General features: G+C 36.0%; 2 protein-coding genes across 2 annotated transcripts; one reads left to right on the plus strand and one right to left on the minus strand.

Moving 5' to 3' along the window:
* The first annotated feature begins 1,982 nt into the window (after positions 1-1,982).
* On the plus strand, positions 1,983-4,295 carry LOC109004863 (uncharacterized protein At2g39795, mitochondrial-like). The gene is made up of 3 exons (XM_018983571.2): positions 1,983-2,361; positions 3,459-3,793; positions 3,894-4,295. Exons 1-3 carry the CDS (start codon positions 2,092-2,094, stop codon positions 4,051-4,053), a joined length of 765 nt encoding a protein of 254 aa, XP_018839116.1. The 5' UTR covers positions 1,983-2,091; the 3' UTR covers positions 4,054-4,295.
* A 78-nt stretch (positions 4,296-4,373) lies between these two features.
* On the minus strand, positions 4,374-13,752 carry LOC109004862 (delta-1-pyrroline-5-carboxylate synthase-like). The gene is made up of 20 exons (XM_018983570.2): positions 13,630-13,752; positions 12,449-12,520; positions 12,091-12,194; positions 11,590-11,692; positions 11,233-11,394; positions 10,285-10,562; positions 9,838-9,988; positions 9,493-9,657; positions 9,314-9,391; positions 9,026-9,115; positions 8,650-8,736; positions 8,440-8,526; positions 8,259-8,355; positions 8,079-8,182; positions 7,867-7,942; positions 7,074-7,224; positions 6,890-6,958; positions 5,218-5,284; positions 5,047-5,117; positions 4,374-4,904 (listed from the first exon to the last, which is right to left on the minus strand). Exons 1-20 carry the CDS (start codon positions 13,678-13,680, stop codon positions 4,826-4,828), a joined length of 2,142 nt encoding a protein of 713 aa, XP_018839115.2. The 5' UTR covers positions 13,681-13,752; the 3' UTR covers positions 4,374-4,825.
* Between the last annotated feature and the right edge of the window lie 9,800 nt (positions 13,753-23,552).

Here is a 23,552-nt window from a genome sequence, read left to right on the forward strand (position 1 = left end):
AAACTCAAATTCAAGTCTGAATATAACTAGATACCCAAATCTATATCCAAGTAAATAGTCATAACCACTTGTTATAAATGTAGGAAAAAGTACATTTTTCACTATCCAACTGAGCATTCTCATTGGATTAGCTGAAAGCTAAATCTAATGAGAATTTAGCTATTAAGTCGGTAAATTGCTCACATTGAATTAGCTATATTCCAATGGAATATAGCTACAGTAATATCCAAACTAATTTCCAAATTTAGAACACACTATTCATTCATCAAATCTCTTTTATATTATTTCTTTCTCTCTCCTTTTAATATCAATTATTTATCTCTCTATTTTAAATGACAATTGAAAAAATATAATTAGAATACAATTACTAATTAATATATAATATTATGAATAGTAAAATATGATAAAATAAAATAAATTCATAATTAAAAAAATAAAAAAATAAAAAAATTATTAATTATTAATTACTATATAATGAATAAATGGATAATCCAATTTGGAGATTTGATGTGAATAGTCAAAGTTAAATTCATCTTATATTATTTTATTGTCATATAATAAAAAAATGGTTATTCCAATGTAGAAACTTATGTGAATGTAATAACTAAATGCTAAATTCATCTTGCATTCATAAAAAATGTACTTTAACTTTAACTAATCCAATGAAAGTGTTCTAGAGGCTAATAATTTGACATACATGATGTGAAATTAGTTGTAGAGTGAACAAGTATATTTTCTTCGTTAAGGTGGATAAATGGATCAATTTCATACATGAAAGTTACCAGTATGATCAATTTTTAACTTTTAAACCTTAGATACCAATCCCCTACAAGGTCAAACCCTAATGTAATTGTAATTTTTCGTTATTCCATATCGATGAATGTTTGGTTTATAAAAGATTTTATAATAATAAATTTATAGACTTATGTTGACTGATTTGTTATATTAAATTATACATCTCATTTAATTATAACGTAGATGTGATATGAAATATCAAATCACGTCAATTTATAAATTATAAAATTACTTTATAAATATAAAATTTGTCTAGTATGTTTATAGGCAAATCTTAGTTCTTTTCTTGGAAATGACTTTTCCACGTCATTGTACCTACATTAAAAAGAAAAGGAAAAGACATGCCGTGGCAATGGCGATGAATAAATGAAAATTGATGTCGCATATTTTAATTTTAAAAATAAGATTTGTTACTGTTTATTTGATATGATATCACATCAATCTATGCCAATGTTTAATACATGTGATCATTATTTTTCAAAATAAAAGCTGATATGATATATTTTAAGTGACTTCATAAATTAACTATTAAAATAAAAATCTATTTAAAATATGATACATAATGAAAACAATATGTATTAAGATGAAGGGAAAATGCTTCTATCACCTAGAGGAGCTATCGAGAGAATTTATAGATTTTTTATTTATTTAATAGTTAAGGAAGTATTTTTTAATACATTTATGAATTTTTTTTTTCAAAATATTTAAAGAGATCTAAAAACTATTTTAAAATACAATTGCACTATCGTTACATTACAATACAATACAGGTGTCACCTTTCTCGGTGATTCTAGCATTCATTGTCCTAAACTGAAGAACCGTGGTATAATAGGCTAAGGGTGTGTTTGGATGTTAAAGTGAGTTGAGTTGAGATGATAAAATATTATTAGAATATTATTTTTTAATATTATTATTATTTTAAAATTTTAAAAAATTAAATTACTTATTATATTTTGTATTAGAATTTAAAAAAATTATAATGATGAGTTGAGATGAGTTTGGGATCTAAACTCATCCGAAGTTAATATTAACCGAAACAAAATGTCGTCAGTCATTGTGAACGGCCCAAGCCGGTTTGCGTAGGCAGAGGACCAAATGAGGCCCAATTGGAAAAGCCCGAAGAAAGGAAACCTTCTGGAAGGCATTTGAAAAATATTTTAAAATAAAAAGCGTATATGTGGCTTTGTACAACTATAAAGTATAAACCCTAGAGGAGACGCAAACAAAAAGCCTAAAACCCTCTTATTGCCAAAACCCTAAACCCAAATTCCCCGTCAAGCTTTGAACAACAATCAAATGGCTTTGTATTCCATGCTCCGCAGAACTTCCTCTTCCGTACTTCCTCTCGCCATCAGATCCTTCGGATCACCTAGGCCCTTCCATGGCGTAATCTCCACCATTCTCTCAGCCAGAAAGGGCGAACTGGCCAGCGCGCTCTGCCGGCGAAGCTTCGTCCCGTATCTGCGCTTCTCCACCACCACTTCTACGAAACCTATCAACGATGAGAGCCTTATTAGTGTCCTCCACTCCGAGATCGAATGCGCCCAGGAAGAAGCTCACGAAAACGTCAGTTTTCTTTTAGTTTCTTCCCTTACTTTGGCTAATTCTTTTGTTTAGTCTCGTTTTTTCTATAATTATTCCCCTTGTTGGGTAGGTATGAGAATCGTTCTCTCTTTTTGCTGTTATCTATAAAGGTTAAAAGGGCATTTTTGGTTGTGAATAATATTTTACTCTAGATTTTTTATTTAATAAATTAAAATACTTTTTTGGTTATTTTCCTACTTAAATTTCCAAACTCTCATTTTCGGAAGCAAAATTTTGTTTTGGGAACCTAATAGGTGCTAGAGAGTTATAGCTTGAATGCTTCAAATGCCTTCTCCATCGGGTATTGCTGAGAAAATGGTGGATAAGCAAATCATTTTGTTAGTTTATCCTCCATATAAAAAGTTATCAAGTAACGAGCCAAGCATTTGCGTATTTTCTCAGTTGAGTGGGGTATTTTGTTTACTTTTGAATCGTTAATCACCTTAAAACTTGTGTTTTTTTTTTGGGTGTAGGAACTAGGCGCAAATTGAAACCTATGTATTTTCTGGGTTTTCAAAATTCTAACCATTCTATTTCATGCTTCCTTTCGAATTTTTGGTTCGGTGGAGGTTATTTGTATTGATATATTTGGGTATTTGAAGTTCTGAACGTATGTTGGCTTTATTGGCATGTATGCACGGTTCCCAACATACTTTTGAGACTTGTGTTCTGCGGTTATTCTGAATCTCTTTTTGAAGTTCCTGGTCTGTTTTTGCAAATTTGAAGCTGGGTTTTTCTTACTACTCGAACTCTGTTTTGGGAGGGGTGCAGCTGGTATAGCACAGCTGCACCCCTTACTTGCATCATTACAGTGCCCAGAAATTAGGACTGCAGTTAAAATTGCACGACAGATAAATTCATATGCCCATATCTAGCTGTAAAAGTTACATGCAAGAGGAAGCATACTTTGATCCTTTTATGCTATTGGTAGATTTTTTTTTTTAAGGGGGAGGGTAAGGTTGCATACGATTTCCTTGTCTGATTCCTTGGGATATATTTATTCAAGAGTTATGATCTGCATATGGTGTTGATAATCTGCTGATGTCCAAGCATTTTTCTTGTCAATATTAACTAAACAGGTGGAAGAGGTCCCAGATAATTTCCCCTTTAAGATTGAAGACACACCTGGAGAAAGAACTATATTGCTTACAAGAAACTACGGAGATGAAATCATTAAGGTTCAAGTTGACATCCCTCAACCTGGAGTCGGGGAGGAGGAGGAGGAGGATGGCAATGATGCAGAAGCTAGTGTTGATTCTAGCATTCCTTTGGTCGTGATTATAACCAAAGGAAATGGATTGTCTCTGGAGTTTGGTGTCACCGCTTTACCTGATGAGATTTGCATTGATAGCTTGACGGTTAAGCAACCAGAAGGTTCTGAAGATGAGCTTGCCTATGAAGGACCTGATTTTAAGTAAGCTTGTCATAACCGACAACCATTTTTTTTTTTAATCTCGTATGAGCTTTCCATAATCATTTACTCATTATCCGATATTCTTCATGGTTGCCCCCAGTGATCTGGATGAGAACTTGCAGAAGGCTTTCCACAAATATCTTGAGATTCGAGGGATCAAACCCAGCACAACCAACTTCTTGCACGAGTATATGGGCAACAAAGAAACCAAAGAGTACCTTATGTGGCTAAAGAACATCAAGGATTTTATTGAGAAGTGAATTCATTGAAAATCCTGCTAAAAATGTTTTGGTTTTGGGAGGGTAGTAGACCCCACTTTTTCAGATTTCGTCTGTTGTATTCGTAGCTTGTTTAGCTGAGGAAAGATTACCTATAAATTCTGAGCAACAATCTCAGGTCAATTGAATTTAATCCTCTGAAATGTTATAGAGTGAGTTTTTCAGAAACTTATACACCTGTTAGACACATTTTACTATTCATGTTGAAAAATTGCATCTGCGTAGGTTGGTCGAGTTCGGTATTTGGTAGTGAAATGTTAATGGCTGAATCAAACAGCTGTTCTATGATTAAAATCGGCTCTTGCAAATTATGTGGCAATGTAGTGTAAAAGAAATGGTAACTTCCGCTGTATTAAAATAACAAGCACATTTGCTTTAAGAAAATATTAGAATGTCGTCTGGGTTTGTTCTTTCATTATGATCGTTTAGTGTATTGATGTATACTTTTTATATTTTTAAAAATATTTAAATATGTTAAAAAAAATATTAAAAAAATAAAATAAAAAAATAAAAATGCAAATTTGACTCTTTGCTTCAACCAAAACTGAAAGTCACAATATCCTTCGTAATCGTACAAGGTAAAAAAAAAAAATCCATTCAAAAAAGGTCCCTACAGGAGCCAAGAATGATACCAGTGGAATGGGTCTGGAAAAGGTGAAAAAGGAAATTCTTTTATCTTAATATAAAACATAGGATCTCATGAGCAGCCGATGAACCGCAACTTCCAGCCTTGGACAGATCTGTTTCTGAATTACTAGGAATGATGCAGAACCTTGTGTGTATAACTAACACCTTTATCACCATCCACCACCTGACCACGTCCTCTCAAAATCCTGTTTGTGATAGAGGATTAATGATTAATCAAAGCTAACCGCATAAAGAACTTTCTATCTTGTTGATTTGATGTCTGATCATATCATGAAAATAGTTACTCATGTCAGTCAATAATAGTCTTTGAATGCAGAATTCTCATACCATCGTACTGTTAATAGTCCTTCTACTCCCACAGGACCTCGAGCATGAATCCGGCTCGTACTTATACCGACCTGTTCAGCAATTATATAGAACCAAAAACAGCTTTAAAGGGGGGTATGAAAAGTCGAGCACATTGGCCCTGAACACAAGAACGGTTGAAACATCAGATACCTCTGCGCCAAGTCCAAAGCGTGCACCATCACAGAATCGTGTGCTTGCATTATGAAAGACTGCAGCACTGTTGATGTAGACAGATTGGTGATAAGAAGAACATAAAGGAAAGCAACATGTAGGAAAAACATTATTTCATGAGGCACAATTCTTAGAGGAGTACGACTTTAGTATATCGATTCACTTTTTTTTTGTGTGAAGGTATCAATTCCCCTTTAGAGTACCAAAAATGGGAAAATATCATAACAGCTATCTCTTAGAAGAACTAGATTGTAACAATGTATTTATTGGATGCATCATCTCCACAAAAGTAGTTTCCGCTCACCCTTAATCACATACGTGGATTGAGTCGTTTTGAAAAAGAGTGTAATTTATTATTAAAAAATTATTAATTTTTTATGTAAATCTCGTATTTATTATTATTTTTAAATAATTACACGACGTTTGCACACTTATAACTATAACTATTATTTCTCTAATCCAATTGATCATACGGTACGGCTACCCAGTACTGAAAATAGCTTTTGAAGATTAGGTCGAACCAAGAGGAAAATTAGCAAATTCAAATATTGAATTGGAAGAAAGGGTGCCTTTTTCTCATGTTTCAGAGATCGGAGACACTAGAAAGATTCTAGGTGCACTAAACATGTAAGCTTCGAGCTGGAGGCTCAGATGAGAGCTAAAGGGTGAAAATAGCAATGGTGTCCTGCTATTTGCAGTATACATACTTTTATGAACTGGATGGTGAATTTCTGGAGAATAGTCAGAGATGTAAGGTGGTAAGAATGGGGGTTTGGTGAATAAGAACTGTGTGAGCAGGGATGATTGGTGAATTTGGAGTCCTTGGTGACTGTCGTTTGTAGAGATGATTGGTGAGAATAAAAACTAGGGAAATACTCTAGCACACAAAAGCAATCTTACACACTGACATGACTTAATGTGATTCGTCAGATTGTAAAATTATTTTTATTATAAAGTAGATTTAACAGATCAGATAAATTACATCAGTTTGAAGGATTTTTTTTGTGTAATTGCTTTGTGTATACGGTTCTAGAGTATGGCCTGCAATGATAGTCATCCATAGGAAAATTGCTGACAGAAGGCCAGTGGTATATGCTACTATCAAAGGTGAGTGTAATATTTGGTATTTGGAGGAGCACTGGGATGAATTATTTTCCTATCTCGACTGCATAAATTATCGTGTAAGCCACATCTATCGTGAATGGAATGTTGTGGCTGATTTTCTTACTGAGGGGTGCTGTGGGCTTAGATATGTAGTGGTCTGCTGACTGTGATAATCTCCCTAGCCTGTTAAGAGGTCTTCTTAGGATGGACATAATTGGTCTTCCTTATATGCGTTGTGATTAGGATGTCTGGTTTTCCTTTGGCCTTTTTACGTGCATTTGGTTCTTTGTTGATTTGTTTTATTTTTCTTGCAGGTTTTGATCCTGGTTTTGGTCCTTGTTTCTGATTTTATGGGTAATTTGTATTTTGGTTGGAATTTTCGGCTCTAGGTTACCTAAGTTATGCTTATTTACCAAATTGTAACACCCAGGTATCTGCTTGTAACCATGGTTTTTCTCCGTCAAAAGTGAGGACTATCAATAAAATTGGAGTTCCGTCCTCTTCCTAAAAAGAAATGATACTAATTTTGTGCAAAAAGAAAGCCTACCTGTCAACTTGACGTAGGAAAGTTTCAGCAACTTCACTGTCTTCTGTGATGATACAATCAGTATGAGCACTACAACAAAGTCGAGGTAGAGAAGAGAATTAGAGTCAGAGACTCACTTATTATTACTTTCATTATATACAAACAGAAACCATTAGAAAATGAAATCCAAAGGTTTCCAACATACCTCCCGTTTTCATTTATGTGGTCAATGGCAGAAAACACATCATCTACGATTTCAATTGTGCAAGCCATGGAGCTGTATTCATGATGCAATGAATTTGCCTCTACAATATTCAACAAAGTGCTGGCTTTTGGTCCACCATATAGAGTAACATCTGCAAAAGTGAACTTGCATTAGTGCAGAATCCCTTAAATTCCATAAATGCTGAATTTTTCAAGCAGTATCTTTAGGAGTTAGTGCATCACGGGGACAATAACAATAATATTTCCAGGAGTTGTGGTGGAAATTTCGGGTGCTGGCAGTAAATGAAGTGTTATAATTAATCACTACTGTGACAAGATATAAAACTTTGGCCCGTTCATAAATTTGGTCATCAGAACTGTGAGAGTCCTTTGTTCAAAGGGCTGCTTACACTTTTGGGGAGTATCCCTTGATGGAAACAGTTGGGGGGATCTGAACATGGATGGAGTTAAGAACATTCAACAGCTATAGTGGTTTGACAGGTTGGTCCAGTAGAATTTATAAAATCATGTTTGACATTGTCCAACCTCATGTTAGTTTGTTTTGATAACCAAAGTTATAATACATAATAAAACCTCATGCAACGCACTAACCCAGGTCCAACTACACGAATCTTGGTTTGTTGATGCTATTTAGAAATTTAAAAAAAAAAAAAATTAGTTAAATAGAAGTATTTTATGGAAATTTTTCAAACACCATGACAGGGTAACAAATAGAGGTTTTTTACATGAACACAGTTTTTGAATAGTTGATCTCTAGGCAGACAACTTCATACCTTCAGATTGAAGTTCAAGGAGAAGTTCATTGATCCCACCATTAATCAGAAAATCTTTGTGTACAAGAAGTGTTTCCTGAGAATTTCACAATACATAAATCCAAGAGACTGACAATTCAAAAATGTTGTGAAGATTATTCTTTAGTACAAAGGAGAACTGCTACAACAGACAAACGGGGAACAAGGAGAGCAAACTGAAAAACTGAAACTACCATTGCATTACAGGCTGCAGGATAATCCATTTTTGCATCACGCAGAATGTGTTTTGCCATATCTATATTAGCTGACTTATCAACATAAACATGACAAACTCCATCTGCATGGTAAAAATAGCAACTTTATTTGAAGCTCCATTTTAGTGAATTAAAAGTTTGTCATTCCATTCCTCTTACCAGCATGACCAAGAACAGGAATTTTTGTTGAACTCTTAATCTGAGAAACAAGCTTATTACTGCCTCTGGGGATCACAAGGTCTATCACATCATCCAGCTGTCACAAAATAAAATAAGTTAAAAACAGTCGTTTTTTTTTTTTTTTTAAAGAACCATAGCAGTAATCAATGTCAGTACACACCTTGAGCAGATCAGGAATCTCCTCTCTGGAAGTCACAAGTCCAATAAGTTTGTCACCAACAGTATCTGGGATTGCTGAAGTAATGACCTATAGAAGTAAAGAAAAGGAAAAGGAAATTGTAAAACTATAACTGAAACAAATACGAGGAAAAGAAGTAATGCTACACTCAAAGTAACCAGGAAGAAATTGCCTAAACTTCTAGAGCCAAACCTTGTACAATGCCGCATTTGATCGCTTGGCTTCTTTCCCTCCTTTAAGCAGTAGACCATTCCCACTTCGAATTGCTAGTGAAGCTATCTATTAAATTACAGAGCACAAAAAATGGTATCCATCAAGATATTACCACAGAAACACAACAAAACCATTTAAGCCATGAGCTTGAAGCTCAACCAGTTAATGTATAATAAGTGTTAGATCAGTCTTCCCTGCTCACCAGCTCAACCGAGTGATAAATTGATAATAACAATAAAACAAAATGAATCATTCAGATAAAAAAAGTATTGATATAGAGTGTCATCATCTTCAACATCCTTGGAAACTAAAATAGATGCTGGGGGGTTTAATAAGTAGGGATCCTGATTTTCACCTGTACCAGAGCATCAGGTCGAGACTCAAAAACAATCAGGAGGACACCCAGAGGACTTGTCGTTTTCTCTAGGATGAGCCCGTCTGAAAGCTGGATGCAAAATCAGTCATCAGAATTAAGTGCCCATGTAAGTGATTACCAATGAATTCATACTCTAATACAATGCAAATTTTCTATTCTGTTATCATAAATGGGAGAAATATTATTGGATTCACAAAACTTTCAACGAGTACTATAACACTTATCAGGCTTTGGTTCTTTTCGGAACAAAACTCTAGGAGTCCTGACCTCTGTTCTACTTAAAACACGAGCAATGGGTTCTTCCATCTCTGCAAGTTTGCGAACAGATTTTGCAAGACTGGAGATCTGAACAATATAAAGACCAAATGAGACAGACTCAAAAACTAAACAGAATATCATTCCACAATTACACGAAAGGAAAAAGTTCAAACAGAACAAGGACTTGCCTTCCCGGGCTTCAAGGATAAACGAGATATTAGTGATTTCTCGTATCTAGCCTCCTGTGCAGCAGCAACATCAGCTTCATTCTCAGCCATAATCACACTTTCATTCGCCTCCAGGGCATCCGCTATGTCCAGCAATATTTTCCTCCTTTCTTGAGGTTGTGTGGCCTGCAGTTAAGCAATCCATAAAAAATGCTGAAGCTGTGAATATAACAACGACATTCATGCTATACAACAGATTGAAGTATCCGGAAAGCTCGCAAGTACATTAGATATAATTGAGAGAATTTATAGTGACATAAGCCACCCCCAGGCTTTGCAACTTTGAAGAAAACATGTTGTTACTACCTGAAGCCGTCTAGAACATTCCCGGGCCGCAACCGCCATAGCACGCGCACCAGCTTCTTTGGCCGAAGTCCATAATTGTGCATCTTTATGGAAAAGAGTACCAAGATGCTCTCCTTGAAGTACTTTAATGATGTTGTCTGTGGCATAACCACTGCAAAAAAAATTCGAAGTCAATTTTGAGTAACCAAGAACAGCACAGAACATTTTAAGGCAACCAGAAGATTAGTTAATTGATCGTGGTATCTTGCATTATTAGCGAAAACTCGATGAACTGATGGTCTTTCGGCTTCTATCATCAGTTTTCCAAGCCCAGTTCCATATGTAGGAAACAAAGCAAAGAAAAGGAATAAAAATAAATAACAAAATTCATGACAACATGGTAGCAGCTGGCGGTCCAAACAGTTTTATAAACAGATGGAACTTTCAGCTGTGAAATGATAGAATTACCTTGTAATAACAACAGGGATACCAGCATCAGCTGCACAGATAGCTGCTTCAACTTTAGCAGTCATACCTCCTCTTCCCAACCTGGACTTGTCTCCAAATGTGATTTCCCCTTGATGTTTCTTCTTGATATATGTATGGATTATCTTTGATTTTGGGTCACTCGGAGGACAACTATAGAGGCCCTCTACATCACTCAACAGAACAAGAAGGTCAGCATTTAGTTCTGAAGCCAATAGACTTGCCAAACCGTCATTATCCCAAAATATACCAGAAGAATCCTGCAATGATGGTTACACTTAGAATAAAAGGCATATTATAATGGTAACATATATTAATTATTGTGAAATATAATATCAAACAGAAGCAATCAAGGGTATAGATGATCACGAAGATAGCTCATCAAGGGCATGAGCATTTGGGAGCATTATTGCGGTTGGTTTGCTTTCACTAAGTTTGGCAACTAGAATGTTCATGAATGTGTTTTTAGCATACAAATGGGAGACCTCAGGGGCCGGGTTGCCAAGTTATTAAAATCATATGTATATTGATAACAAATTGCCGACATTCAAATCATGTCCTCCCAAAGATTTGTTATATATAGGTCAAACACCATATGGCCAATTCGGTTTAGAATGTGACTACTGGAGCCTGTTTAATTGGAACCAAAACAGGCATTAGTGACATGTTTCTTAGCCTTGTTTAGAAACTGACTCTAGTTGGAACCGAAAAGAACAAGGGGGAAAGATTTTGCAGCGCTAGCTTGATTCTCGATCACAAATAGCAGAAACAACAAATAAGTCGCACAATAAATTTTCTTACAAATATATATTCCTTACCGAAGGCAAAGGGAAAAAAAAAAGGAATGAAAAAAGATCATGAAAAACTTGCAGAACAAAGTGGAATTTCAAATGCAAACTTAAATACAAATATAAGGAGCTGCATATATACCTGGTATGGTGCTTTCTTAGTGCTAACTGCATCATTCTCATTGAAAATAGGAATAACCCTCAAATCTAATAGTGAGTTCACAGTATCACAAAGTTGCTTTCTAAAACCTTCATCCCTAAAAACAACATCAGTCACAAGAAGTTGAGAAGAGGTCACATCAAGCTGCACACAGAAGAAACACATATTAGTACAAGTTACTGAAATAGATGGACGCATTTCAGATCGAGCGCGGAGGGTATAGGACAAAGTGCACGAATGCAATTTATAACTTCCTGACCTGCTAATGCATGTGTGAAGATGTAAATATAAAAAGTACTGGACACATTTTCTAAAGTAAATCCAATATGAGATAGATACCTGGCTGAACATTGTATCATACAGAGCCATGAGACTACTCTGCCCGACTGCTGCGCAAGCCTTTCCATCAAATTCATCTTGTGGATATTGTAGATCAGCAAAGCTGCAAAACATTAATGGATTCTCTTCAGGCAAGGCACTCGTTTTCTCGGGGTCTCTAACGCCACCTCAAACAGAAATTTTAATGTTTACTGGTAGAACAGGTACATGAAATCTACCATGCATGCTCTCTCTCAATATCATCGCGCGGGGTAAATATCTCCGTAATCAAAAGTTATAAAGATAATATTTCTTGTTTTTTACTAATTTGTTTGAGTAGCAGTAACTGGTCTCGCATTCAAATTTCAGGTCACAATGTATTCAAGAATAACTTCTAGCATGCTCGAAGTTTGATTTTGTATAAGCAAAGGTTGATAGCATTTACAGTGTGCTTGTACATGTATTTGTCAGTGTGTATGTGTGTGCACGTTAAAAAAGCAACGGGAAGAATATAATAAGGACCTGCTGTTGGCTACTTTTCTGTATCTAAGCCTTTGGCGTCCAAGACCAACCGCTCCTGAAGAAACCAAAATAACCTCATAGCCTCGAGAGTTTAATTCTTTAAGCTGCAGGAATTTGGGAAGAGGGAACTTCGTCAGCCACATGATAAACTACAATTCTTATGGGATCTTTTAATTAGTACATAGTTTTTTTCCCCAGAAGTCCTGGAATAGCTTGCCATGAGAACACCAATGAAACTGCCTTCTTTTTTCTTTTTTTCCCTCTTCAATTATTTTTTCTTCTCTGTCATTCACAGCATAGCCTCTGAAAAATCCGTTCTCACAATTCTGAAAGAGCATTCATACGAAGCCCAACATACCTGCTCACAGAGAGCTCCAAGCCTGCCTAGTGCCAGTCTTCCATCTGGTCGAGTAACCACAGCCGTTCCGACCTTTAATGCAGACAAAACAACTACTGTAATTAGCAAATTTCATTCGCATACATACCATACTAGTTAACTATATATATCAATGTAAAAACTTGGAAAATTAAAAAATTGTAATGGAAAGTTCTACCATACTAGAGCAAGAAAATACTTCAGGATATGCAACACGTGATGTTTATGAATGTCAGATCAGGAGAAGGTATTTATTGCCACAGGCACATATATAGAAATATTTGTAACCTACTTAACATTCAGTTTCTGTACTATTTGCTGCTCACTTAACGTCTTTAACCCTCATTTCCACCATGCATGAAAATATTCATATACATCCAATCATGAACCAATCGAGCAAGGAGGTAGCCAGCCAAATTCAGAAATCGTATTCCATCTTCGCACACGTACAATACTTGAATTATTTCATGGGGTTAATTTGTTTTTTATACAACACGTATAAAACACAAAAGCGCTTCAAATCTTGTTCTAAGTGCGAGTCTGGTGCATGAAACTTGCGCTGGCAATCACAATTAGAACCTTCTGTGGTCTATTTTTTCATTTTAGTTGCACTATGTATAAGTGCACTTCATCTCCAACTCACAGAAGCAGCCCACAGTATAAGCAATGTCCACATGAAAGCCTTGCATCTTCATTCATTATCATTAGTATTTACAGAATAAGAAGAAGAATGAAGGAGCACAAACAGGAATTCAAGGTACTGCAAAACCAATCTTTTATTTCAAAAAGAATTGATTTTTAATTTTGATTTGGTTGATCATTACTGTCACTAGCATGAATTCCATCTATCAAGTCTCGATGTTGTGGGTTTACATCGAACAAGGTTTGACCCCCCAAAAAAGAGAGAAAATATATTAAAATCACTCTCTAGCTAGGTCATAGACTGAGCTCAAGTTGTCGTTTTGATCTGCGCCTCCTATATATGCAAAGATTATATTTAACCAAAGAACCCTAACAGACGCGCGCTAGGGTTTGCAAAGCAAACGCAATGTCTGCTGCAGCACGACCCCAAATAAACGAAAAGAAACAAATGAACAAAAAAGAAACGAAAAGCAGCCGAAGTTCTGCAGATAATCGGAAGACTGTATCTCGTTACACGTAACCTTGACTATCATACGCTTCACGTTCTTGACAAAAGCTCGGGTAGGATCCATGGCGCTGGGTCGAGTAAGAATGCGGCGGGCGACTTAAAGAATAGCGCTACCATGCACCAAGAGATGCGCGATGGGCCTTGGCTTTTTCGCAGTGATTGCTTAATATACGAAAACTAGAAGCCGTGAAGGAGTTGACTTGGGGACGAACTCCTTTTTCGCACGATTCGTATCTTAGATTCACGTGACGTCTGTTTGGGTCAAAATTAAAGAAAAAATAATATCGACACATATTACACTTATTTTTAATTTTTTTAATTTTTTAATTTTTTTAATTTTATTCTTTCAAAATTAATGATTTTTTTTTTACTTATCATTCATATACTACAAATTTAATAATAAAAAAAATTATATGTAATAATGTGAAAATAATGAGTAAAATTTTTTAAGAAAAAAATCATGAACTATCTGAAAAAATTTAAAACTCATACGTTCACAACAAACAAGCATTATAATCAGTTAATCTTTTTTTCCGAATCTATTATTTTATCTTAAAATTGATTTGTAAATTTAATTATATAAAAAGTTTTGTGGATTTGTAAAAAAAAATTATCGATGCACCAAACACTTTTATAGATGGGTGGGCCTATGTGCAGGTGAGTCTCGATATTCAATTTTTTTTTTATTTATTTTGAGTTGGGGAGGATGGTTTCGAATTCCATTCTTCTATTTTAAAAGTTGAGAGTTATGTCAATCAAGTCACAAGTATTTAATTTTAATATTCATATTTGAAAAAGACTTTAGTTATAAAAGGATTATATAAAAATAAATTCACAAACTGATATAATTTGATGTGATACGTCAGATTGTAAAATTATTTTTATTATAAAATAAATATATATAATTTCATGAAATCACATCAATTTATGAGTTTATTTTATATTATCTTTTTACATCTGTAGCACTTTTTTTATTAATTGAATTGGATATCTAAAGAATAAGTAAAATACTCTTGACAGTAATATATGTTGTATATGTAAATTTTAGATGTGAAAATATGCAGCCTTTGTCTATGAAAAATATGAAAATAAAGGCTATAGGTAAAAAAAAAAAAAAAAATAGGCTAGGCATAAATCGATCAATAGGCTAAAATATGAAATAAAAAAGATAAATAAGATAGAAAAAATAAATTGTAAATAAAGATTCGGTTCAAATTCAATAGATAATATGGATGGTATTTTGTATTTGTCTATAATGATAGTCACAGTTCTCTTCATATTTTTTGGGTTTTAGAATTAGCACATAACCCACTTTTTATATTTATATTTTATTTCCAAAGAAAAAATAACCCACTTTTTATAGATGGGTGGGTTCTAACAAATCATCATGAGCCTATATTTGTGGAGTGATAATGTTATAAACGAGATAAAATTGTTAATGCAAAAATAAGTATGTTGGTATATTTTTGTGAAAACCTTTATGAAATTATTTGTAACAAGTGTTGAAGTGTGTCAAAGTGAAAAGGGGGTTAAGTGAGATCAACACGGCTCGAGCAGAACACAAACAAAAGTTTGTTCAACATGGCTCAACACATCGCTCAAGTGACATTCAAGTCAGAGAGTTCGCTCGACATGGCTTAACACACCGCTCGAGCTAAACTCAATCCAGAGAGTTCACGCGACATGACTCGACACATTGCTTGAGCTAAAGAGATCCAGAGAGTTCGCTCAACATGACGCTCAACACAATGCTCGAGCTATGGACATCCAGAGAGTTCGGTCAAGCCTCACTCGGCCTGGCGCTCAAGCGACTTCAGAAGTGCAACGCTCGCTCGACTTAAGCTAGACACTCCTCTCGAACCAATGTTTAGAAAACCTAATTTTTCTTAAGGTATAAAAGGAAACATTTCATTCTGCCCTTGGTGTGGAGAAATAGAGCAAAAATAGAGTCTCATTCCAAGAGGAAACTCTCCCCCAAATTCATAGTTGAATCTCTTGAAAAATATACATCCACCAAATCAAACTCAAGATAAAAACATAGTTGAGTCCATTGGAGTGGATGTGGTCATTAGCCAAAAGGTTTGAGTTGTTGTTGCTGCAGAGATCGAGAGGTTCTCGTAGGATGCTATAGAAAGATCGGAGTTTTGACACTACATGCCTTTAGAGATCGAGTGGGTCACTCGTGGTATTGCAAGCCAAGTTTAGGAACTATAAAAGTTTTGTGAGTGTCTCTAAATTGGTTATAACAATTAAAGTTTCTATAGTGGATTTGAGGTGGTGTCTTACACCCAGAGTGGTTTTAGATTTTGAAGAAATGTTTCAAATGAGTTTCCACTTCGTGACCAAATCTCTGTGTAGGAATATAAACTATATTCTTTTTGTCTTTCAACAATACAAGCTCTTCTCAAACATGATAGTCTCAAGTATGACAACCAAGAATTCTTTCATCTGAATTACCATTGCATCTTGATGCAAAACCATTTTCTCTGAGAGGAATTGTTTTAGCTACAAAGAGATTCAACAAAAGTAAATTTACAAACTGACGTAACTTAGTACGATACGGTAAATTATAAAATTATTTTTATTGTATAGCAGATCTAACTATAACATATCATATGAAATTACATAAATTTGTAAACTTATTTTTATGAGATCTCTTTATGGTTGTATTACTTCACTTTTTTCAATACATGGGCAACCTTGTTTGCTTCTCTCTTCAAGCGTTTTACCTTCCAATTTATTATAGTCTTAATGAACTGATGCAGCTTGACACTTCGGTCAGCTGACCGGTCATAATTGTTGCAATTTGTCTCCACACTTCGAGCTGGCTTGGATGACTACAAGAGAGTCACCTTCAAACTCAGCTTGCCTTATCCCAAATCTCTACATAAGCACAATGTCCTCTACAGTATCGTAGAGGCTACCAATTCACCTTTTTGCGTCTCTTGCAATTACTCGAGTACCCATATTCTTCAACAGCCCAATTCTTAATTTAACTTCACCATGTCTCTTCTAGGTTATTCCATCTAACTTCTATACTTTTATGCTCAATATGCGAAAAAGAGGTAGAGACAATAAGGGTGGGCGATCGTATAATACTTGAGTCCAGCAATAAACCGTTTTAAAAAATTTTTGCTTTTTTTTTTTTAATTTATACATATGAAGAGCCTAGTTAATTTTTTAGTATTATTTTTTTATATATATTGATTGCGGATCCAAATTGTATTATAGAAGATATCAAATTTTTTTAATAGGCTTGCTATTTTAATAATTTCTTTAAATATTTTTTGGGTCGGATAAAAAATATTTTTATGGGCCGAAATAAATAGAACTCCGTCCAATAAAATTTTTCTAAATGTCAAAGATATTGTTGGATGAGAGATTTATTTTAGACACGAGGATTGTGCCCCAATTTATTTACGGAGTTCAAGCCCATTAACGTGTCTAATTTCAAGCACACTAGAGTTAAAATTTTAGACTTCCCTTTGTGATAAAAATTTCTTAAACCAATGTCTTATATATTTTAGACCCATGAATGTAAATCACGCCACACCTTCTACGTAAATTTCCTTCAAGCAAACTTGCCACCAACTGTATTTTTTTATTCGGTGAAAACAAACACACGACACTAAGCCGCCAGGCCACCACCTCAAAGCCCACGTTCAGTAGTATCTCCATGCCTTCCACGTCCAACACCCAGCATGCATGTCTCCACTTGTCCAGGAAATCGCATGACGCTACCCAGCCCCATGTGAAGCAGAAACGTTGGCCTCTTCCATAACTGTAGCCAGCCATGAGAACCATCCATTGCTCATCCACTGCGCAGCTCCACGGAAACCACCATAGTTAAGTCACGCACAACAGTTTCCCACTTGGTGCAGAAACCACCGTCGCAACCATTCACCACCATGAGACAACTTCCACCGTCCAGCCTTTACACCACTGTATTCACCACCGCGTGGTGCCAAGTCATTGACACCCTTCCTCCGTGTGTACCATGGTTGCATCAGTAGTCACTTGTAAAGTCACCACAAGCCAACTCCATGGAAGACCCAAGCTAATGGAGTCAAGGCCATCTCATGGAGGGAACCGACCATTGAAGTCATCCACGCCGCAACCCACTAAGACCAACCAATGTACCTCTGTTTCCATACACCCAAAATAGAGGAATTTCTATCTCCATTGAGTGCTGCGAAACCAACCTCACGGAAAGCCCTTGTTTTAGCTCCCGAAAACAGAGCAACAATAGCTCAGTGCCCATCTCATTCGGTGCGACCACTCGTCGCCAACTTCCACCACCACATCACCCTCGTACTGCATGGCCACCACCTCAATCCATGGCTCTCTCTCTCCCTCTCGGTAACACCTCCTTACCCACACCGTGATCACTCTCTCTCTCTCTCTCTCTCCAACTGTCGAGCTCACACCTTCAACCGCCCTCAGACCCTGCTCCACCCACGATCATCGCATCTGCCTCTAGATAAACTCTGCATCCCAACGTTTGGTTTGTTTTCTTTTGATTTATTCTCTTCATCTTGTTTAGTTTTTTTTAAGGAAACATACTCATTTCATTAATGAACTGAAGTTATAACTGTGACTTATCAATACATAGAAAAATCCAGACTATAAATCAAACTATGCATCAGCACTGGAGCTTCCCCACGCATAAATTTCTTTGTGGCAGATATTGTCTTAACTTCATAACAAATTCTCTCGTAAAAGAGAAAGAGCTCTGTAAAACAAAACTTAAAGGCCCCTTCTATCTTTCTTGAGAGGAAGAAAATAGGACACTGCTATGGACACTAAATCCAATAGCCTATTTCTATTGTATTAAAAACTAAAGAAAAAACAAAAAACTACAAATAAAACATATTAACAACTATCAACTACTGAACTACAAGCATAAGTGTGACCCCAAACGTCACGCCTACCGCAAGTATCGGCATCTCGAACCCTGACGGCACGAGCACCCAGCTCACGCACGGACAAAAACAGCCTCCACTGCATAGGCAGCACCTACATGCGAGCACTGGCCTTACGGTCACAAGCCATAGCATCGCCCATCACTCTCGAATAGCTTTTGCCCCAAATTATGTCTGATCCAATGGATCAACACCTCACTTGGGTCAACAAGACAACAAAAACACTGGTGGAAAGGAACAACAAAAAAACATAAAATCAAAAGCGGATGAACAGTGCACGATTTGTCGGCAGAGGCGTGCAGGGCACTAGTCACTCAGGGAGAAAAGCCGACGGCCAATCTTGAAAGCCCCGGAGTCAGGGAGTCCAAAGAAGTTGAGCATGGCGTCAGCAGAGGTCTCCACGGTGGCGCGTGATGGCCACACGCCTACGAGCTCCTAACTTTATCCCACGCGTGCGGGCTACGTTCCACTTCGATGGACGCCATATTTGGTGGTCTTGAATATCGGTGGCTGGGCATCATCCCAGTGGGGCGCATGTAGATGGGCGACGGCTGGAAAGACTTGAACGGCAATCCTCACTTATTTGGCCTAAAAAAACAAAAACAAAACAAAAAAAATACTACACAGAAAATAAAATGGACAGAAGAGAAGGGAGGGGGAAGGAAAGAAGAGAGAGGGGGAGGAGCCGAAGCTCCAACCCCTTTCGATTAATATGAAGTTTGAGAAAGTTTAGTGAGAAGGGTGAGAATATTTCCTAGAGAGAGATAACAAACTAGAGAGAGTTACTTCTATCACTTCTTCTTCTCTTCATCTTGTTTAGTTTTTTTGTTTTTCCAGAAACTAGTATATGCTTTGAGTCTTTGAAAAATAACCTATATCAAACCTAGTATTTACGAAAAATGCCATTAAGCCCTTTGTGAGGTGATTTTCGTAAAGCATTGAAGATTTCTTTTAAATGATTTTATGTTATTGCCCTTAATAGTAAGCCTTGGCAGAATAGTTATTTGACTTGGGATGGGCTTTACCTTTAAAATTTTGATAAGTATTTTTAAGTTGGGCTTGGGTACGTACTGGTCGCAATTTTTTTAAGTGGATTGGGTTTGGTTTTCTGTCATGATTGATGATTGAGTAGAAATTAAGATTAAGTAAATTAAGTGGATATTAATGGATTGGAGAAATGATGATATTTTAGAATTATAAGAATTTTGAATTCTGAGGAATTAAAGTAGGACGACTTTTTTTTAAAAGCAATTCAGGTTTAGATATTGAAATATGTGGATTGGAAATTTATGGAAGTTATGTAACTAATTTATAGGAAACGGTTAATATTCGTTCAACACTGTTGTGGGAAAATTTTGAAAGCTAAGAAGTTTAGGTAAGCGAGATTCCTATACCAGACTTTGCATAAAAATAAAATGGGCTGAGGTTGATTTTTAGAAAATATGCATGTTTTGTTATGAAAAGAAATTTTGAAACGATCTCAATTATTTGTTTTGCATTACTCATGAATTATTAAAAACCATAATTTTTTTTATTTCCAAGAATCACACAAAACATCGAGATTAGGTCAAACCGAGCCTAATCTTAGTGTCTTTGGTCTTTCTCTTGCATTTTAACACTAAAGACTCTAGAAGTTCACAAATATTAACCTCTAACATGTTAGTCACTCAATCTTGGTTGATAACATGAATGACTAAGTAACAAAACTCAACTTATACACCAAACAAAATCCGGCTTGCACACAAAACATGGAACTCGGAACATAGTATTGCATTGGCTTTGAACAAAAAGACTAAAACCTTGCTTTAGATGCATACATTCTTGAAATAACACATCCATGTACCTCACATACAAGTTCTAGCATGACCTAAGTATCATATTCAACATATCTTAGCAAATAACAACTTCCAAGAAACCATTAACTCAAGATCCTCCAAACTATGCATAAAAACATATTATTTGCATGTTAATCAAGATTCCAACGAAACCTTAGTCATAAAGTTTAAAAATCCAACTTAAACCATAAATAAAAGTTTTAAGAACACTAGTTTAACAAATCATAAGATTTAAGTTCCTAACGCTAAAATGACAAACTAAACCAAACAATCTCATGTTGAAAGGTTTCGGTTCTAACACTTATTGGATTATGCAAATCTATTTTATTAAAACCTTATATGCTACTATAAATCAAACCATGATCTTGCATAAAAATATAACAATACACCCTAGCACTAAAATTTTCAAAAATTTTCAACAAAACAACACAAACTCTCAAGGCTTATCAACAAACCCTAAGCCGAGCACCTTCATCACCAAAGTACCGACATCCAACCTTCAAACTTTCAATAAAAATTAACCAACACTCTACCAATAATACAAGACTCAGAACTTAATAAAAATACAAGATATTTGAGTTAGGAATAGAAATTTACAGAGTTGAAAACCAAGGAAGCAAAACATTAGATTTTTCTCTTTAAGCGCTCCTGATTAGCTCTCTAGGAAGGAGGATGAAAAGTGCAAAGTGTGAGGGACAAAGAGAGGATGGTGTGGGCTATAGAGGGGCTGAGTTGGAGTGAATGGAATGCATGTCATTTGATGTGAAAGTGGCTTGTAAAGATGGAGAAACAATCTACTTGAAGGGACTAGATGTGTGCTGGCAGAATGGTGACTTTTAGGAGGAGAAAGCTTGAGTGTTTGACTTGCCATAAAGTACACTATTTTGGCTGAACCAATGGTACACTTTCAGGCCATGGAGTGGTCATTCAATGGAGAAAATCTTGTATGAGAAGCTAGGGGAACCAAAGGGGTTCAGCTGGAATAAAAACAACCTAACCAAATGGCATCCATTTAGGGTATAGTTAGGGTTTCACTTAGGGCTTCAAGTCCATTTCCAATTGATTTGGTCAAATGAGTGTACTATGGTATAAGGGAGTGGATGAGGGTGTAAGAGATTGTACTTGAGTGGATGAAAGCTTGTAGAAGTGGTTTAAACCAAGAAGGAAACATAATAGTCAAACCAAGTAGCATTTAGGGTTGGGTAAAATTTGGGGTTTCGGTTACCCTAAATGATTTGGAGTTTCGACCTCCACAAAATTTGGAGTTTCATTACAGTTGAAACCCTTTTTTATGGCTAGCCGAAATGTATTTGAGTAGGTGGAATAGCGTTATGTGTAAGAAGGTATGTTGACTTGCTTGGTTGTCACTCCATCCTCCTTACACATTTGTACTCATCTTGATAAGTGTAAAGTGAGTTTCAAATAAAGGTTTGTGATGGTGCCATGTGTCCAAAAATATTTTCCAGTGATCCTAGGTTGATTTGGAAACCCTACGTGCCAGTTTGATGACTGCTTGGACTAGGTGCCATGTGGCGCTATCTGGTTGGTCTACTATTCACCCAAAAAATTTGAAATTTTTTATTACACCATAAAATTCTAAATATTCATATGAGTCTAATAATGCAATTCATTTCACCAAAATATACTCTTAAGAGCCTTAAATAAATTAAAAAGGAAATTCATCCCCGTAACGGATCATAATCTGATTACACTAAAAAACTAAAACCTAATCGATCGCTTGATTCATGAAATCCTTTCATGATTTTATGGTATTTCTATAATGAGCTGAATTTAAAGTTTGAAAAATTATACTCACTAATAGTCTTAAAAATCCTACAATTTTTTATGCGCTCAATCATGATAAGCTTTTGAGAAGATTGCAATCTTTTGGTTCTGTATATCTCTTTCAAATTATTTATAGAATTATGAAGCATTTACTATTAGATATTCATATTTGACATCATGGAGATAATGTCAAAGAAAAATCATTCATTTTGTGTGATCTTACTGGGGTGTTCGGTTTGCTAACCTAGTAGTATTTCAAAGATCCAATGCATCAAGATGAATCTCAACATCAATGATGATAGAAAAAATATTCTTACAAAAAAAGAATAATGATCATGTATATGGGAAATGCTACTCGGCCATTTGAGTTTTCCCCTTAGATGGACTGCTTAACCTGGCAGTACCACGTGGCACCGTCATATTAAAAGACAAAATAAAATAAAATAAAAAATGAGCGTAACACTTGTTTTTTTCTCTATTGAGAGGCATTTTCTATTCAAATCTATTTTTCATTTTTTTTATTAATATAAATGACTATAAAACAAGGCCCCTCAAAGGTAAGCTGTGATATTTCTTTGGCACAATAAAATACAAGTAAAATTATGATTTTGGAAACAAGAGAGGTTGATCGAGACTTCTGGCATCGTTATTGTTTGGTAATGAACTGAATGGTACATTTTGGGGGTTTATTAGAGGATTTGATAATCGTTTATAGTTAGTGAATCATTTTACATATACTTGACATCATGATAACAAATTCTCTCTAAAATAGAAAGTTTTAAGTTATGTTTTTTTTTTAATATGATATGCAATGCCAAGTGATATTGCCACATCAAGCGGACCATTTGAGCGGTTAGAACCACACCCCTACCCACTAGTCCGGGATGGAGGTGGGAGAGTTGGACCCCCAGGCCCCAGCTTTGCCCCCTGGGTGGGTGCCATTTGGATGTCTTGGGGGCGGATTGGCCCCTAGGGCTGCTCGCCCATTGCTCATGGCATCGCGACAAGCTTAGAGAGAGAGAGAGAGAGAGAGAGAGAGAGACATGGGACTGGGGGCGACATCGATAGGGAGAGAGATATTGTGACAGATGACGATCAGATAGGACTAAGGGCGATGGCGACCGTGGGGTGAAACAGAGGAAAGGAGACTAAGAGAGAGGGGGAAGGGGGTGTTTTTAAAACAAAACATGAATTAAAAACGACGTGGTTTTATTTAAAAACAAAAAGAAAACTTAAGAGAAAACGACATTGTTTTAAAAAAATTGGCTGAGCAGACGAGGCCCCTAGCACCCAAAGTCATGCAAGCGGGTGGACCCAGCCGACCCAGGTAGGGGCCGGATGGGAAGATGGCGGGCAAGCCAGACACAGCAGCTCGCTATTCAGCCTTATGAACG

This window comes from Juglans regia, chromosome 3, assembly GCF_001411555.2.
Source record: "Juglans regia cultivar Chandler chromosome 3, Walnut 2.0, whole genome shotgun sequence".
NCBI classification, from domain to species: Eukaryota; Viridiplantae; Streptophyta; class Magnoliopsida; order Fagales; family Juglandaceae; genus Juglans; species Juglans regia.